This window comes from Lepidochelys kempii, chromosome 3 (genome assembly GCF_965140265.1).
Source record: "Lepidochelys kempii isolate rLepKem1 chromosome 3, rLepKem1.hap2, whole genome shotgun sequence".
Classification (NCBI taxonomy): Eukaryota; Metazoa; Chordata; order Testudines; family Cheloniidae; genus Lepidochelys; species Lepidochelys kempii.
The window spans coordinates 185,836,572-185,855,980 of record NC_133258.1 but is presented as its reverse complement, the minus strand read 5'-3'; the positions used below and the strand labels follow the sequence as shown (position 1 = coordinate 185,855,980).

Below are 19,409 nucleotides of genomic sequence, written 5' to 3'. Positions count from 1 at the left end.
TCACCTGGGGAGATGCGATGAAACCTCTCCATGCCAAGCAAACAGGAATGGAATTTCAAAAATTCCTGGGGCTTGAAAGGGGGAGGGACGGATGGTTGTTTACCTGTCTTCAGGGCAGTGGAGTTCAAACTTCTGACTATAGCGGTCAGGATGGGCATTGTGAGACACCTCCTGGAAGCCAATTAAAGCAGTAAAATCAAGCGTAGTGTCTACATTGGCGCTTTGTCGACATAACATTTGCGCAAAAAGCTTTTTGTCTCTTGTCAGGGGTTTATTTTGTCACCACAACAAGGCAGTTTTGCACCAAAAGTCCCATCATAGTTTGTATGCAACAAAAGTTGCCTTTTGTCAACAAAACTCTGTAGTGTAGACAGGGCACACGGACTAAGGGTATAAAATGGGGGACAGTGGCACCATGCTTTGGAACTTTCTCCTCCCCCACCTGTGCTGGAAGCAACAAGAATGCTGGAAAGACAGAAGACTTCATCTTTGGAGACTTGTTCCAGGCTTGAGAGAGAGGTCTGTGTATTATGAACTGTAACATCCCATGGGGTGGGAAAATTGCTTGATCTAAATACTGCCTAGTGTAATAAGGTTTAAGATTTAGATTTTGCGCTTACCTTTAATTTTCTATGGTAACTAATTCTGATCTTTTATGCCTACCACTTATGATCACTTAAAATCTATCTTTGTTTCTGTGTATTTTGCCTTCCCACCTCCACACACAAATGCTCAGCAAAACCCCTCTGTCCACTCAGTCTTAAGTGGGGGTGGGTTGGGGAACTTCTGGTTAACTCATCCTGACAGTTATATTAATTAGAGGGTGTGTTCACATGCATTCTCAAAAAGGTTTTTGATTCAAGCAGTCACGGGTACCTCTCAGCATAACAACAGCAAAACTTTCCATCTGGTTTTGGTGGCCACAATTTCACTAAGACTGCACAATTCAAGTTCATTTTGTATTTCCGGTTTCCCTATTAAATAACTAGTTCCAATTCTTACAAGATAATAGTCAGTTTTTTAATTGGCATAAAGTGGTACTGGTAATTCTGTATATGGCACTTTTCACTTTGAGTTAGCACAGTGCTGTGGAAGTAACTTGAGTACTATCTTTTTTGTGGTTTCAGAGTAGCAGCCATGTTAGTCTGTATTCGCAAAAAGAAAAGGAGTACTTGTGGCACCTTAGAGACTAACCAGTTTATTTGAGCATAAGCTTTTGTGAGCTACAGCTCACTTCATCGGATGCATGCAGTGGAAAGTACAGTGAGGAGATTTTATATACACACAGACCATGAAAAAATACACGTTGTAAGGAGAGTGATCACTTAAGATGAGCTATTACCAGCAGGAGAGTGGGGTGGGGGGAGAGAGAACCTTTTGAAGTGATAATCAAGGTGGGCCATTTCCAGCACATTTCCAGGAGTTAACAAGAACGTCTGAGGAACAGTGGGGGGGAGGAATAAACAAGGGGAAATAGTTTTACTTAATATAATGACTCAACCACTCCCAGTCTCTATTCAAGCCTAAGTTAATTGTATCCAATTTGCAAATTAATTCCAATTCAGCAATCTCTCGTTGGAGTCTGTTTTCAAAGTTTTTTTGTTGAAGGGTAGTCACTTTGAGATCTTTTGTGTGAAAAGTAAACTTAAGTCTTTCGCACTTGTTGTTGCAGATTCCCTGGCACTTTTTACAAGAACAAGGTTAATCATGATATTCTGGCCAAATTCCAGTTTGGGAAATTATCTCTGTATCTGTAACTGTATCTCTGTATACATGAGTTACCATTTCCAATGGAAACTGCTTGGAATTCTTGCTTCCTATCCTAAATTATTTAGTGTTACTATGTGTTTCACTCCAGCATTCAGGGCCTTGGTTCTATGTATCACACATTCTTTTCCAGTGCATTCAGCATGGACAATGCTGACAAAAGTTGTGGACCTGGTCCCAGGCAAGGACATGGTCATGCTGTCACACCTACCTGCAGCTGAGCATGGTATGGGAACATCAGTCAGATGACTCTCATCACGTAGGGGAAGTGAGGGCAGTAGGGATTCCCAGACAAAGAAGTACTAAAACACAAACACACACACACACACACACACACACATGAGAGAGAGAGAGAGCGCAAATAGAAAACCACTGTCCAATGTAGCTAGATAATCTAGAAATATTATAGTTATTTCAAGAAAAAAGGTATGCCTGGTATCAACACTATCTGAAACTGTTTTACATCATAGAGAACTGTCTACATTAATTGAACCTATTGAGAATTTGTTTTAATTCCGTTGGAAGAATAACTGGCCTTACAAACATGAAGTTGTTGATAATTAGAATATTTGCATATTCATTTGAGACTGTTTTTAGGGTGTGATATCATTAACATAGAAAGTTCACTCATCTAATTCTGCTTAGCACCCTTGCCACTGAAAAAGAGAAAAAAACAACCGTGTAACATCTGTTAAATAATTTTAGATTGTTTTACCAGCTCAACTATAGGCTCAGCAGGTGCAGAATGACTGCTGAATGTGCTTTTGGCCATATGAAAGGGCACTGGAGCTGTCTACTCACATGATTAGACTTTAGTGAAAAAAATATCTCCACGGTTATAGTTACCTGCTGTGCGCTTCATAATATCAGTGAAGCAAAGGGGGAGAAGTTTCTGCAAGGGTGGAGCACAGAGGTGAAACAGCTGGCTGATGATTTTGAGCAGCCAGATACCAGGACTATAAGAAGAGTTCAACAGGGAGCTATACAGCTCAGGGAGGCTTTGAAAGACCGTTTCAATAATGAGCTACAGTAATGTGTGTTGTAGCGTGCTCTGTTTGGCATTGTTTTTTTAGCACCCCAGTATGAATCTTGTAATGAGTGCTCTGTGTTTGGTAATACGACACTTCAAATGAACCTATTGCTATTCTTTGAATTCTGTCAGTCCCAGCCCCCATATGTTGTGAACTAATAAAGATTAATTAAGTTTTCATAAACAGATTTTTATTCCAAACATATGCAAACAAACATAACTTTAAATGAGTGAAACTTTATAAATACAGGGAAAATGGCGTAACGGTGAAATCCTAGCGGATCTTAAGCATAAAAAAGAAGCTTACAAGAAGTGGAAGGTTGGACATATGACCAGGGAAGAGTATAAAAATATTGCTCGGGCATGTAGGAATGAAATTAGGAGGGCCAAATCGCACCTGGAGCTGCAGCTAGCGAGAGATGTTAAGAGTAACAAGAAGGGTTTCTTCAGGTATGCTGGCAACAAGAAGAAAGCCAAGGAAAGTGTGGGCCACTTAATGAATGAGGGAGGCAACCTAGTGACAGAGGATGTGGAAAAAGCTAATGTACTCAATGCTTTTTTTGCCTCTGTCTTCACGAACAAGGTCAGCTCCCAGACTGCTGTGCTGGGCATCACAACATGGGGAATAAATGGCCAGCCCTCAGTGGAGAAAGAGGTGGTTAGGGACTATTTAGAAAAGCTGGATGTGCACAAGTCCATGGGGCCGGACGAGTTGCATCCGAGAGTGCTAAAGGAATTGGCGGCTGTGATTGCAGAGCCATTGGCCATTATCTTTGAAAACTCGTGGCGAACGGGGGAAGTCCCGGATGACTGGAAAAAGGCTAATGTAGTGCCAATCTTTAAAAAAGGGAAGGAGGAGGATCCTGGGAACTACAGGCCAGTCAGCCTCACCTCAGTCCCAGGAAAAATCATGGAGCAGGTCCTCAAAGAATCAATCCTGAATCACTTAGAGGAGAGGAAAGTGATCAGGAACAGTCAGCATAGATTCACCAAGGGAAGGTCATGCCTGACTAATCTAATCGCCTTCTATGATGAGATTACTGGTTCTGTGGATGAGGGGAAAGCGGTGGACATGTTGTTCCTTGACTTTAGCAAAGTTTTTGACACAGTCTTCCACAGTATTCTTGCCAGCAAGTTAAAGAAGTATAGGCTGGATAAATGGACTATAAGGTGGATAGAAAGTTGGCTAGATTGTTGGGCTCAGCGGATAGTGATCAATGGCTCCATGTCTAGTTGGCAGCCGGTGTCAAGTGGAGTGCCCCAGGGGTCAGTCCTGGGGCCGGTTTTGTTCAATATCTTCATAAATGATCTGGAGGATGGTGTGGTTTGCACCCTCAGCAAGTTTGCAGATGACACTAAACTGGAGGAGAGGTAGATACGCTGGAGGGCAGGGATAGGATACAGAGGGCCCTAGACAAATTGGAAGATTGGGCCATAAGAAATCTGATGAGGTTCAAGAAGGACAAATGCAGAGTCCTGCACTTAGGACGGAAGAATCCCATGCACCGCTACTGACTAGGGACTGAATGGCTTGGCAGCAGTTCTGCAGAAAAGGACCTAGGGGTGACAGTGGACGAGAAGCTGGATATGAGTCAACAGTGTGCCCTTGTTGCCAAGAAGGCCAATGGCATTTTGGGCTGTATAAGTAGGGGCATAGCGAGCAGATCGAGGGACGTGATCGTTCCCCTCTATTCGACACTGGTGAGGCCTCACCTGGAGTACTGTGTCCAGTTTTGGGCCCCACACTCTAAGAAGGATGTGGAAAAATTGGAAAGAGTCCAGCGGAGGGCAACAAAAATGATTAGGGGACTGGAACACATGAGTTATGAGGAGAGGCTGAGGGAACTGGGGATGTTTAGTCTACGGAAGAGAAGAATGAGGGCTGATTTGATAGCCGCTTTCAAGTACCTGAAAGGGGGTTCCAAAGAGGATGGCTCTAGACTGTTCTCAGTGGTAGCAGATGACAGAACAAGGAGTAATGGTCTCAAGTTGCAGTGGGGGAGATTTAGGTTAGATATTAGGAAAAACTTTTTCACTAGGAGGGTGGTGAAACACTGGAATGCATTACGTAGGGAGGTGGTGGAATCTTCTTCCTTAGAAGTTTTTAAGGTCAGGCTTGACAAAGCCCTCTCTGGGATGATTCAGTTGGGGATTGGTCCTGCTTTAAGCAGGGGGTTGGACTAGATGACCTCCAGAGGTCCCTTCCAACCCTGATATTCTATGATTCTATGATTATTAATCAGAAATCTTTGATATTTAAATAGGTCAAAACTACCACCTAAATATTTTCTGTAAAATTTACTGGGCCATGTTGATCAGGGTCTTTTAAAGCTTAAACAGCTGTTACTATCAGTGGGAACTTTCCATTAAGTGGTTGGTCCTTTACTGAGGGAACTGAAGAGGTTTACACCTTGCTTTCTCTGCTGTCTACTGTATAACTCACTTAAGGCATATGCAACACAGGTCTAATTAGTTTTACTCTAATGTTAACCAGTTGAGCGATACTTTTGCTCATCCTTATACCATGTGTTGAAAGCTGTGTTACACATTAGTGTATAGCTATAGCTAAGAATACTTGCAAGAAATCCTACTTTCAGTTGTAAAAGTCTCCTACAGTACTTACCTGTAAAACAAGTCCCATCCTCAGAAACATCATTTTTAGACTTGCTGCATCAAGTGAATTAGCATTTCTGATTTTGATTCTTAAATTTGCTCTCTTACATGCAGTTAATCACCAGAGCACAGGTTCTCAAACTGTGGTCCGCGAGCTCCATTCAGGTGGTCCGTGGATAGTTCCCTCTAAGGTGCACGACTGGGCGGCTGCACACAAGATAATGAAGGGCCACCCACCTAGTTAGTGGAGCCGCGCAGGCGTGGCTCCACTAATTAGGTGCCTGGACCCTGGAGAAGACGCACATGTAAGGTGAGGTGGCAGCCTTGCGGCGAATAGGGGGTAGGTCGGAGGGGGGCAGTGGGATCAGAAGAGAGGGTGGGGAAAATATGGGATGTGCAGGGCTGTGGCAGCCAGAGAAAGAGGCGACTTTCCACAGCTCCAGGGCTGCAGCTGCCCGGGAGAGATGGCCCTCCTTCCCAGCCTCAGCTCTGTGGCTGGGGGGAGACCCCCCCTCCTTCCGAACCCCAGCTCAGGGGCTGCTGCGATGTGGGAGAGAGGGAGAGACCCCCTCTCCTTCCCAGCCCCAGCTCGGGGGCTGCTGCGGCGGGAGAGAAAGGGCACATCCATCACATTAGAAAGGTAAGACTACTGATATTAAAATATAAGGTGTGTGCTTTTATTTGTAGAAAAAATAACATTAATTATTAAGTTATTTTTATATAGTGCTTTTATCCAAAGTGCTTTATAATAGTTAGCTAACAGTACAAACAACATTTGGAAAGATCATTAAGTGTTTCGTCAAGACCCTCAGCAATTTTCAAATGGTCTGTGGAAAAAAAAAGTTTGAGAACCACTGCACTAGAGTGTATTGTATATTGTGTGTATGTTGTATTATATTTTGTGTTGGGTATTGGTATTGTACATGTTGCTGAATCTGTGCCATAATGAGAAATACAAAAATGTTACTTCAAAGCTTCACGTGGGGTGGCGTCTGCTGTGGTATAAACATCTGGGCACTGAAAGTAAACCACTTTGCCTCAAAAGAATTAGGTTCTGTTTAGACTGGGGAGTTGCCTTGATTACAGCATTCAGTGAACAACTGTCACTGTAGTTCTGCTGAAGTGCTCCCTAGTGTAGACAGTCTTACCCCAGGCTAAAATCTTCTCGTGCAAATAGTGACTTTCCCTCTCTGCACTCAGAATCATACCAGTGCAGCTACACAGATGGGTGGCGGTTAATAACATTAATTGTCACAAATCCAAGTCCAGGCAAGCCTCCAAAAGTATGTACTTGGAAATAAAGGAAAGTGGATCTTTCATGGTAGTTTGCTTCACTTACAGTTTTAAGCATTTTAAGAATACCTGTGTATTTTGTTTTAGATTTAGTTAATACCTGCATAACTCTCTGTTAAAACATATAAGCAAAACAACAGCTAGTAAAAAGTGGAATGACTAATATTTGTAATTTTCATTTTCTTAAATAAAGTATAAAGTAAATAAATACATTTATCAATTGTCTATTAATAGGACTGTAAACATCAGCTAATTTAAAAGGCTTTTTTTTTTTTTTTTTTTTTTGCTGCATTCTTCCTTTGATTCAGGATCTGTAGGCTGGCTCTGTGCCACTAGGGGATTTCACTATTCTGGGACTTCACTACACTTCAGTGCCCAGTTATAAGAGTTCTGCAGCCAACAGAAAGAGAACAAAGCTTTTGTAGAACTGATGCAAAGCTTTAAGGTTTTTACAAAGCCCAAATAGTTAAATCTAGAATATGTGTGAATGAGTTTGAATTAAGATATATGTTATTTAGAAGCTACTCCTATTTCACTAATTTCAATTTAAGTGTGATTAGCATTTGATGTTTGACTTGGTTCAGTACACATGAATTAAAAATATTAATTTTATCAATTTCCACAGGAGACTTTGCAGCAGTTGATCATGATGTCTTTGCCAAATGTCTTAATAATTGGCAAAAATCCTTTTTCTGGTAAGTGTTTTTTATTTTTTATTTTTTTTTCAATTTGTAGTTAGTTCATTGAAAATGTAGCTCAGGTAGGAATGAGCCACGCCAGAGGGCTTGATGAAAATTTTAGCAAACACTTGACTACAGAATGATGAATTTCATTGCTTCTGCTCAGATCTGAAGGTCAACAATAAAAACCACAAAATATTAAACAAATAAAACCTTGAGGTAGAGATGCTCCCATTGGGATTTATATTAAACTATAACTGTCTTTTTAATTTTTTCTATGCCATGCTTCAGTGCATGACAAGAGGAATTATTTCTCTTGGGCAAGAGAAACCATTTCAAACAAAACTACCTATCTGTTATCTCTCTTGTGAAATCCACTATTTTGAATCTTGACATTATCCTTGACCCTGAGCTTTCCTTTCGCCTCCCATATCTGTAAATCTGTCTCAATAGCCATGTCTGTAACATATCCCATTTTCCTGGGTACTGTGCCTCCACTCATTTGTGACTTTATCTTTTCTAATCTTGACTGTTGCTGCTATCTTCTCCTAGGACACTGAGGGTATGTCCACATAGCCCATGGAAGCAAGTCTCTCAGCCATGGCTGACAGACTTGAGGTAGAGGGGCTTGCACTAACATTCTGAAAATAGCTGTATAGATAGTGCTTTGAAGTCATAGCTTAGGCTCTGAAGCCAAGGGGTGGGGCGGATTTCAGAACCTGAGTTCCAGCTGCAACTTCAAACTATTGTCTATGCAGCTATTTTTAGAGCGCTGGCGCAAGCCCGTTAGCACACATCTGTCGACCCAGCTGGGAGGCTCACTTCTGGGAGCTGTGTGCACATATAGCCTGGGTCTCAACTCCCTAGGTTTTAGTATAAATAGAATACTTCTGCCTCATTTCTCATGTGTAGTAAGAAGTCTGAACATGTTCCTGCCATTCTCAAACACCACTGACTGTTCAGTTATTGCATGTTATAGTTCAAAACATTCCATGGATTTTCTTTTACCTGCTTCAGAGACCTCATCTCTTTTTATTAGTTTTTTCTTTTATTGCCTGTGATCATTTAACACCTGCTTCTGTCTTGTTTGACTGAGTCCTTCATTTTTTAAAAATGTTAATAAAATCAGATGTGAGGGGCCAGGTACTGTCATGTATCAAAAACTGATTAAGAGAGAGAAAACAAAGATAGGAGTAAATGGTTAATATTTGTAATAGGAAAAGGCTAACAGTATGGTATCACAAGGTTAAATACCAGGTCATTGTACTTAAATATATTAAGTATCTGGAAAAGGGATGAGCGGTGAGGTAGCAAAATTTGAAGATGGCACAAAATTATTTAGGAGGACTTGTGGCACCTTAGAGACTAACTAATTTATTTGAGCATAAGCTTTTGTGAGCTACAGCTCACTTCATTGGATGCATTCAGTGGAAAATACAGTGGGGAGATTTATATACACAGAGAACATAAAACAATGGGTGTTACCATACACACTGTAATGAGAGTGATCAGGTAAGGTGAGCTATTACCAGCAGAAGAGCGGGGGGGGGGGGGGGGAGGAGAACCTTTTGTAGCGATAATCGAGGTGGGCCATTTCCAGCAGTTGACAAGAATGTCTGAGGAACACCACACGATCCATTGTCTACGGCCAAGCTCTACAATACAACCGCATTTGCTCCAACCCCTCAGACAGAGACAAACACCTACAAGATCTCTATCAAACATTCTTACAACTACAGTACCCACCTGCTGAAGTGAAGAAACAGATTGACAGAGCCAAAAGAGTACCCTACTACAGGACAGACCCAACAAAGAAAATAACAATGCCACTAGCCATCCCCTTCAGCCCCCAGCTAAAACCTCTTCAACACATCATCAAGGATCTACAACTTATCCTGAAGGACGACCCATCACTCTCACAGATCTTGGGAGACAGGCCAGTCCTTGCTTACAGACAGCCCCCCAACCTGAAGCGAATACTCACCAGCAACCGCACAACAGAACCACTAACCCAGGAACCTATCCTTGCAACAAAGCCCTTTGCCAACTGTGTCCACATATCTATTCAGGGGACACCATCATAGGGCCTAATCACATCAGCCACACTATCAGAGGCTTGTTCACCTGCACATCTACCAATGTGATATATGCCATCATGTGCCAGCAATGCCCCTCTGCCATATACATTGGCCAAACTGGACAGTCTCTATGTAAAACAATAAACGGACACAAATCAGACGTCAAGAATTGTAACATTCAAAAACCAGTTGGAGAACACTTCAATCTCTTTGGTCACTCGATTACAGACCTAAAAGTGGCAATTCTTCAACAAAAAAACTTCAAAAACAGACTCCAACGAGAGACTGCTGAATTGGAATTAATTTGCAAACTGGACACAATTAACTTAGGCTTGAATAAAGACTGGGAGTGGATGTGTCATTACACAAAGTAAAACTATTTTCCCATTTTTATTCCCCCCTCCCCACTGTTCCTCATACATTCTTGTCAACTGCTGGAAATGGCCCACCTTGATAATCACTACAAAAGGTCCCCCCCCTCGCTCTCCTGTTGGTAATAGCTCACCTTACCTGATCACTCTCGTTACCGTGTGTATGGTAGCACCCATTGTTTCATGTTCTCTGTGTATATAAATCTCCCCACTGTATTTTCATAGAATCATAGAATATCAGGGTTGGAAGGGACCTCAGGAGGTCATCTAGTCCAACCCCCTGCTCAAAGCAGGACCAATCCCCAATTAAATCATCCCAGCCAGGGCTTTGTCAAGCCTGACCTTAAAAACTTCTAAGGAAGGAGATTCTACCACCTCCCTAGGTAACGCATTCCAGTGTTTCACCACCCTCCTAGTGAAAAAGTTTTTCCTAGTATCCAACCTAAACCTCCCCCACTGCAACTAGAGACCATTACTCCTTGTCCTGTCCTCTTCTACCACTGAGAATAGTCTAGAACCATCCTCTTTGGAACCACCTCTCAGGTAGCTGAAAGCAGCTATCAAATCCCCTCTCATTCTTCTCTTCTGCAGACTAAACAATCCCAGTTCCCTCAGCCTCTCCTCATAAGTCATGTGTTCCAGACCCCTAATCATTTTTGTTGCCCTTCGCTGGATTCTTTCCAATTTATCCACATCCTTCTTGTAGTGTGAGGCCCAAAACTGGATACAGTACTCCAGATGAGGCCTCACCAATGTCGGATAGAGGGGGACGATCACGTCCCTCGATCTGCTGGCAATGCCCCTACTTATACATCCCAAAATGCCATTGGCCTTCTTGGCAACAAGGGCACACTGCTGACTCATATCCAGCTTCTCGTCCACTGTCACCCCTAGGTCCTTTTCCGCAGAACTGCTGCCTAGCCATTCGGTCCCTAGTCTGTAGGTAGGTGTGCATTGGGTTCTTCCGTTATAAGTGCAGGACCCTGCACTTATCCTTCTTGAACCTCATCAGATTTCTTTTGGCCCAATCCTCCAATTTGTCTAGGTCCCTCTGTATCCTATCCCTGCCTTCCAGCGTATCTACCACTCCTCCCAGTTTAGTATCATCCGCAAATTTGCTGAGAGTGCAATCCACACCATCCTCCAGATCATTTATGAAGATATTGAACAAAACCGGCCCCAGGACTGACCCCTGGGGGACTCCATTTGACACCGGCTGTCAACTAGACATGGAGCCATTGATCACTACCCGTTGAGCCCGACAATCTAGCCAACTTTTTACCCACCTTATAGTGCATTCATCCAGCCCATACTTCTTTAACTTGCTGACAAGAATACTGTGGGAGACCGTGTCAAAAGCTTTGCTAAAGTCAAGATACAATACATCCACCGCTTTCCCCTCATCCACAGAACCAGTAATCTCATCACAGAAGGCGATTAGATTAGTCAGGCATGACCTTCCCTTGGTGAATCCATGCTGACTGTTCCTGATCACTTTCCTCTCCTCTAAGTGCTTCAGGATTGATTCTTTGAGGACCTGCTCCATGATTTTTCCTGGGACTGAGGTGAGGCTAACTGGCCTGTAGTTCCCAGGATCCTCCTTCTTCCCTTTTTTAAAGATTGGCACTACATTAGCCTTTTTCCAGTCATCCGGGACTTCCCCCGTTCGCCATGAGTTTTCAAAGATAATGGCCAATGGCTATGCAATCACAGCCGCCAATTCCTTTAGCACTCTCGGATGCAACTCGTCCGGCCCCATGGACTTGTGCACGTCCAGCTTTTCTAAATAGTGCCTAACCACCTCTTTCTCCACAGAGGGCTGGCCATCTGTTCCCCATGTTGTGATGCCCAGCGCAGCAGTCTGGGAGCTGACCTTGTTCGTGAAGACAGAGGCAAAAAAAGCATTGAGTACATTAGCTTTTTCCACATCCTCTGTCACTAGGTTGCTTCCCTCATTTATTTTCCACTGAATGCATCCGATGAAGTGTGCTGTTGCTCACGAAAGCTTATGCTCAAATAAATTTGTTAGTCTCTAAGGTGCCACAAGTCCTCCTTTTCTTTTTGCTCAAGATGGGAGAAAACTGAGAGGAACTTCAGACACACCTAATTAGGTTAAGTGTATGGGCAACCTGATGGGAGATGAAATTCAGTGTTGACAGATACAGTGTGAAATGTACATTACAATGAGTAATTTGAGCTACTCATATACCTTACGTGGTCCTAATTTAACTATCAACTCAGGTAAAAGGCCTGGCCATCACTGGGAAAATTCCATGAAGAGCTCTGCTCTAGCTGCAGCAGTGATTTAAAAAAAAAAAAAAAAAGCAAAAACGATGTTAGGCTGGAAAATCATTTGGAAAGAATTACAATGCCATAATATAAATCAGTGGTATGCCCTCACTTGGAGTCCTGTGTTCAGTTCTCAAAAATTATATAGCAGAAATAGAGGTGCTTCAGAGCCAGGCAGTGAGAATAAGAGGTATGGAAAAATTCTCATGAACAGTGATTGAAAAGATTGAGAGGAAAGGAATAAGATGAACATTATAAAAATATATAAAATAATGGATGATATAGAAAAGATAAATCAGGGTCTTCTGTTCATCCTATTTCATAATGAAAGAACAAGGGGACATTCAATGAAATTTGAAAGTGACAAAATCAGAATTGATAATTTGATATTTTTTCACCTAATGCACACTGCCTGTATAACTTATTGCCACCATCACTGATGCTAGGAATTTATCAGATGTCAAAAAAGAACTGGGTGCTTATTTGGATTCAAAGATTAAATAAGAGTTTTGGAAAGAGTATTAACCCTTATGCTTCAGGCCATACCAGTCCCTAACTTTTAGGTTTTAAGAGGAAACTTTCCCTGGGGGACAGGTTCTTCAATAACTGTGTATTCAAGGGTTTCATACACCTTTCTTTGAAGCATCTAGTACAGACTGCTGTTGGAAGATAGGATATTAGACTAGATGGACCACTGGCATGATCCAGCATGGCACTATTGTGTTCCTCTGTTACTTCCTTAATATAATGGCATATTTCTAATGGTGGAACACTAAAATCCTGTCTTGAGTTGGATCCATTGAAAATTATGTGCACTCGGTGAGGTATTTTAGGGAAAATCTGAAATCTCTCCCTGCAAGATACGGGTAAGGGAATAATAGCCAGCATTTATATTAAACATATTGTAGGGAGACATGTTTGCACATGACAGCTTAGCATTTCAAAATACAGAAGTATGAAAGCTAAGGCATCCCAATATACCCATGAAAATGTTGTCTTAATATAGAAGGGGAAAATGTAATAGAATGGGATTGTTGTATGATTATTTGCAGATTGACTGTCATCCTGGCAGGATTATTAAATATAAAAGCCATGGTCTCAGTTCACTCCACAGGAATGAGGCATGATCCTGCCAACTGCAATTTTTAACTGAAATAATGCTCCCTTAGTAAAATACATATTTTTAATTTATGTGAGATCCTAGTTGTTGTTTTTGTGATTTTTGTATTTGCATTGACTTATGTTGACCTTTTGAACATACAATAAATATCAAACTTGGGTACCTAAATAAGTGGTCTAATTTTCAGAGGTGTGGGTCTGTAAACCCACAGTTTTAATTTACTGTAGTGTGAAATATGCTTGATTAGCACACTTCAAAATGAGGTCACTTATTTAAGCGTGTAAATAGAGACTTAAGGTGCCTAGATTTAGATACACAAATTTGAAAACTTTGGCTAGAATGCTTACAAGTAGTAAATGTAAATAGGATGGGAGTGCATATGTTGCTCTTGTCTGGACAATTTGAGGATTGAGGACAGCAGCCAGGAATAGATCCAAGTGTCTGTCTGTGCCACCAGTGTAGGTAGTGGAAAAGTGCACATTTTTTTCTTCCCCTTCTGAACACAGCAGGGAGGTATCTTTCACTTTTTCACCTCACTCCACTCTTATGGGCCTTACTAGTCTGACAGGGAACCCAGGAGTTGCATTTACATATGCTGGCTCCCCCTGGTTCCATGGATGGCTTGAGGCTTTAATCTCTGGCAAATGAACCTCTCCTACTCTTCCCTGAGCAGTGCCCTGCACTGTCTCGCTTCGCACGAACAGCATAGCCAGTACCAGTAGCCCCGCTTCTCCTCAGAATCTGAGTGGGTTTCCGAGCCAGACTCCTCATTCTCACCTGCTTGCTCCTACAGTCTGGATCCTCGGCAACTGCCACCCTCTCTGCCCACATACTGACCTTCTTCCAACATGTGGTTCTGCTATCCCCAAGGGCCACCGATGCCCAGCGACACATACGCTTGACCCTATTGGCCTGTTTGTGACCCTTTCCAAGACTGCGGGGTGCTGCCGCTGCCACCATACTGCACCCTCCTCCATTTATGAAGAACTGCAGGAGGTTCCCATTCCACTGGCACTGACGGTTCCCATTGGGGCCTCGTTGTCCCCATACGATGCGCTTATTTCTCCTTCCCTCTACCCTCCAGTCGACCATAGCCAATACCATGACCTGCTTTGGTGAGTGGTTGTGGCTCTCAACCTCTTGGTGGAGGAGGTCCAGGACTTGAAAAACCTGTTCCTGGATGTTCTGCCACTGCTGGGACCCTCCCGGACTGTCCTCCCTATCCACGTGGCCATCCTCCAACTGGCCCAAGTGGTCTGGCGCACCCCAGCCTCCTGTGTCCCTACTACGAAGTGCACTGAATGCCGCTACTTCATCTGATTTACCTGTTTACACCACCCAATTCGCTTGTGATCCATGCAGTGACTGAATGCTCCTGCCAGCAACACTTCAAGGCCACCTCATAGAATCATAGAATCATAGAATATCAGGGTTGGAAGGGACCCCAGAAGGTCATCTAGTCCAACCCCCTGCTCAAAGCAGGACCAATTCCCAGTTAAATCATCCCAGCCAGGGCTTTGTCAAGCCTGACCTTAAAAACCTCTAAGGAAGGAGATTCTACCACCTCCCTAGGTAACGCATTCCAGTGTTTCACCACCCTCTTAGTGAAAAAGTTTTTCCTAATATCCAATCTAAACCTCCCCCACTGCAACTTGAGACCATTACTCCTCGTTCTGTCATCTGCTACCATTGAGAACAGTCTAGAGCCATCCTCTTTGGAACCCCCTTTCAGGTAGTTGAAAGCAGCTATCAAATCCCCCCTCATTCTTCTCTTCTGCAGGCTAAACAATCCCAGCTCCCTCAGCCTCTCCTCATAACTCATGTGTTCCAGTCCCCTAATCATTTTTGTTGCCCTTCGCTGGACTCTCTCCAATTTATCCACATCCTTCTTGAAGTGTGGGGCCCAAAACTGGACACAGTACTCCAGATGAGGCCTCACCAATGTCGAATAGAGGGGAACGATCACGTCCCTCGATCTGCTCGCTATGCCCCTACTTATACATCCCAAAATGCCATTGGCCTTCTTGGCAACAAGGGCACACTGCTGACTCATATCCAGCTTCTCGTCCACTGTCACCCCTAGGTCCTTTTCTGCAGAACCGCTGCCTAGCCATTCGGTCCCTAGTCTGTAGCTATGCATTGGGTTCTTCCGTCCTAAGTGCAGGACCCTGCACTTATCCTTATTGAACCTCATCAGATTCCTTTTGGCCCAATCTTCCAATTGGTCTAGGTCCTTCTGTATCCTATCCCTCCCCTCCAGCGTATCTACCACTCCTCCCAGTTTAGTATCATCCGCAAATTTGCTGAGAGTGCAATCCACACCATCCTCCAGATCATTTATGAAGATATTGAATAAAACCGGCCCCAGGACCGACCCCTGGGGCACTCCACTTGATACCGGCTGCCAACTAGACATGGAGCCATTGATCACTACCCGTTGAGCCCGACAATTTAGCCAGCTTTCTACCCACCTTATGGTGCATTCATCCAGCCCATACTTCCTTAACTTGCTGACAAGAATACTATGGGAGACCGTGTCAAAAGCTTTGCTAAAGTCAAGAAACAATACATCCACTGCTTTCCCTTCATCCACAGAACCAGTAATCTCATCATAAAAGGCGATTAGATTAGTCAGGCATGACCTTCCCTTGGTGAATCCATGCTGGCTGTTCCTGATCACTTTCCTCTCATGCAAGTGCTTCAGGATTGATTCTTTGAGGACCTGCTCCATGATTTTTCCAGGGACTGAGGTGAGGCTGACTGGCCTGTAGTTCCCAGGATCTTCCTTCTTCCCTTTTTTAAAGATTGGCACTACATTAGCCTTTTTCCAGTCATCCGGGACTTCCCCGGTTCGCCACGAGTTTTCAAAGATAATGGCCAGTGGCTCTGCAATCACAGCCGCCAATTCCTTCAGCACTCTCGGATGCAACTCGTCCGGCCCCATGGACTTGTGCACGTCCAGCTTTTCTAAATAGTCCCTAACCGCCTCTATCTCCACAGAGGGCTGGCCATCTCTTCCGCATTTTGTGATGCCCAGCGCAGCAGTCTGGGAGCTGACCTTGTTAGTGAAAACAGAGGCAAAAAAAGCATTGAGTACATTAGCTTTTTCCACATCCTCTGTCACTAGGTTGCCTCCCTCATTCAGTAAGGGGCCCACACATTCCTTGGCTTTCTTCTTGTTGCCAACATACCTGAAGAAACCCTTCTTGTTACTCTTGACATCTCTGGCTAGCTGCAGCTCCAGGTGTGATTTGGCCCTCCTGATAACATTCCTACATGCCCGAGCAATATTTTTATACTCTTCCCTGGTCATATGTCCAACCTTCCACTTCTTGTAAGCTTCTTTTTTATGTTTAAGATCCGCTAGGATTTCACCATTAAGCCAAGTTGGTCGCCTGCCATATTTACTATTCTTTCGAATCATCGGGATGGTTTGTCCCTGTAACCTCAACAGGGATTCCTTGAAATACAGCCAGCTCTCCTGGACTCCTTTCCCCTTCAAGTTAGTCCCCCAGGGGATCCTGGCCATCCGTTCCCTGAGGGAGTCGAAGTCTGCTTTCCTGAAGTCCAGGGTCCGTATCCTGCTGCTTACCTTTGTTCCCTGCGTCAGGGAACCTCCCCGCCAGGGGCACCGGAAAAGGGGGCGGAGCAAGGCCCTCCCCCTTTTTTGAAAGTGGACAGGCCTGGTCCATCCACTTTTTGCCATGGGCCCCACCCCTGCCCCTCCTCTTCCCCCCCAAGGCCCCGCCTCCTGGCCAGGCTGGCAGCTGGAGCCCAGGCAGCTGTGGGGAGCCGTGGACCCTCCATCCGCCCAGAGTGGGGGGACCTGAGAGCAGCCTCCAGACCATGTCCCCTCACCCTGGACCCCCCCACCCAGGGCAGGTGGTAGGTCTGTGTCTCCCCACGGCTGCCTGGGCCACTCTTACCATAGCCTGGCTTCAAAGCCTCGCCCCCCTGCTGGAGCTGGGTTGGCATAAGAGATGCACTGGCAGCTGTGTGGAGCCCTTCACCTGTCCTGGGCTGAGACACGGGTCAGGGGTTACTCTCGGGCCCACCTACCCCAGGCAGGTGGAGGAGCCTGAGCTCCCCGGTCCCGCGCCGGCTTCTGGCTTGCTGGGAGCAGGCTTTCAGGGAAAAGAGGAGGAGCAGGGTGGCGAAGAAATTGGACCTTCTGGGGTGCAAAGTTTATTCCTCTGTGGGCCTCCAGTTCTGTATTGCCACTTACTAGGCCTTTTTGGCAAAATACAATTTCCTTTCCTACCTGAAGCTAGTGGAGTTCCAGGCTTTCCTCCTGGTGGAGAAACAGCAAGATTTCCAGATGCTGCTGAACGAGGGCAAGCTGGTTGCCAAGGTGGCTCTCTAAGCTGCAGTCGAAGCCGCTGACACTGCGTCCCACACTCTAGTGACCGGTGTCATGCTCCACCAGGATTCCTAGCTCCAATTCTCCAGCTTCCCTACGGAGATCCAGACCACTGAGGACCTCCCCTTTGACAACCAAAAACTCTTTAGCGACAAGACAGACAAATTCCTCCACTCTTTCAAGGATTCCCGTGCCAATTTGTGGTTGCTTGGTATTTACACCCCAGCCACGATCTGCAGGCAACAAAGACCCTTTCCGTGCCACCTACCAGCCCTACTTTCAGTGTCCCCAGAAACAGTCTTACTGTCATCCGCGCATCCAGCGACACAGCTATTACAGAGAATCATAGACTGTCAGGGTTGGAAGGGACCTCAGGAGGTTATCTAGTCCACCCCCCTGCTCAAAGCAGGACCAATCCCCAACTAAATCATCCCAGTCAGGGCTTTGTCAAGCCTGACCTTAAAAACCTCTAAGGAAGGAGATTCCACTACCGCCCTAGGTAACCCATTCCAGTGCTTCACCACCCTCCTAGTGAAAAAGTTTTTCCTAATATCCAACCTAAACCTCCCCCATTGCAATTTGAGACCATTACTCCTTGTTCTGTCATCAGCTACCACTGACAACAGTCTAGATCCATCCTCTTTGGAACCCCCTTTCAGGTAGTTGAAAGCAGCTATCAAATCCCCCCTCATTCTTCTCTTCTGCAGACTAAATAATCCCAGTTCCCTCAGCTTCTCCTCATAAGTCATATGCTCCAGTCCCCTAATCGTTTTTGTTGCTCTCCGCTGGACATTTTCCAATTTATCCACATCCTTCTTGTAGTGCGGGACTCCAAACTGGACACCATACTCCAGATGAGGCCTCACCAATGCTGAATAGAGGGAGTGATCACGTCCCTTGATCTGCTGGCAATGCTCCTACTTATACAGCCCAAAATGCCGTTAGCCTTCTTGGCAACAAGGGCACACTGTTGACTAATTTCGCCGCTGGCACTTCTGCTGCCTCGGTTCCCTCACACCATCTGTCCAAACAGCCATTTTGACTCCTCCCTTGAGACCTGCGAACCTCCTCCTACCTCTCCCACAGTGACCCAGATCGTTTTTGTGGGTCATCTTGCCTGGCTCACCCAAAATTTGGGCAAGATTATTGATGGGTTCTGGACATCATCCACCGGGGTACTTGATAGAATTCCTCTCATTTTCCCTCATCGTCCACCCCTTGGTGGCCATGGGAATCCTTCCCACCACAGCCTCCTCCGGAAGGACACCATAGAATGAGTTTCTCGTCATTACTGTGACCGTGGGTTCTATTCCCCCTATTTCCTTATGCTGAAGAAGGGGAATGGCCGTCGCGTGCTTCTGGACCTTCAGTTGCTGAACATGGTCACGCTCCCTCTCATTTGCCCATGCCTTCTCCTTCGAGCCTGGTTCACGGCTCTTGATATGAAGGATGCTTATTTCCATGTTGACATCCACCCAGCTCATTGGAAGTTCCTTCGTTTCATGGCGGGACATTCTCATTACCAGGTTTGGGTCCTTCCCTTTGGTATCACCACTGCTCCCCACGTGTTTGCAAAGGTCTTTGCTGTCACCGCAGCCCACATGAGTTGTTTTGGCCACTCCGTGTTTCCTGGATGAGTGGCTCCTTGTTGTGCCGTCGTGCACCTTTATCTCCTCTCCACTATCCAGACCCTCTGGGCTCTCCTTGCTGGCCTGGGCATCTGTATCAGCGAGGACAAGGGCACACCTACCTGTATGTTCACGTTTATAAGGGCATGTCTGTATTTTCTCGTGGGTCGAGTCTTCCTC

General features: G+C 44.8%; 1 protein-coding gene across 9 annotated transcripts in view; it reads left to right on the top strand.

Moving 5' to 3' along the window:
* Nucleotides 1-19,409, top strand: part of CCDC88A (coiled-coil domain containing 88A) — a 359,900-nt gene that overhangs the window by 98,838 nt on the left and 241,653 nt on the right. For 8 of the 9 annotated variants that reach the window (XM_073339323.1, XM_073339320.1, XM_073339322.1 and 5 more), the window contains one exon: nt 7,329-7,398. In XM_073339323.1, the coding sequence (XP_073195424.1) occupies nt 7,329-7,398 (70 nt within the window). Of the gene's footprint in view, nt 1-7,328; nt 7,399-19,409 lie in introns of those variants that run through there. The other variant, XM_073339324.1, reaches the window with a different exon arrangement.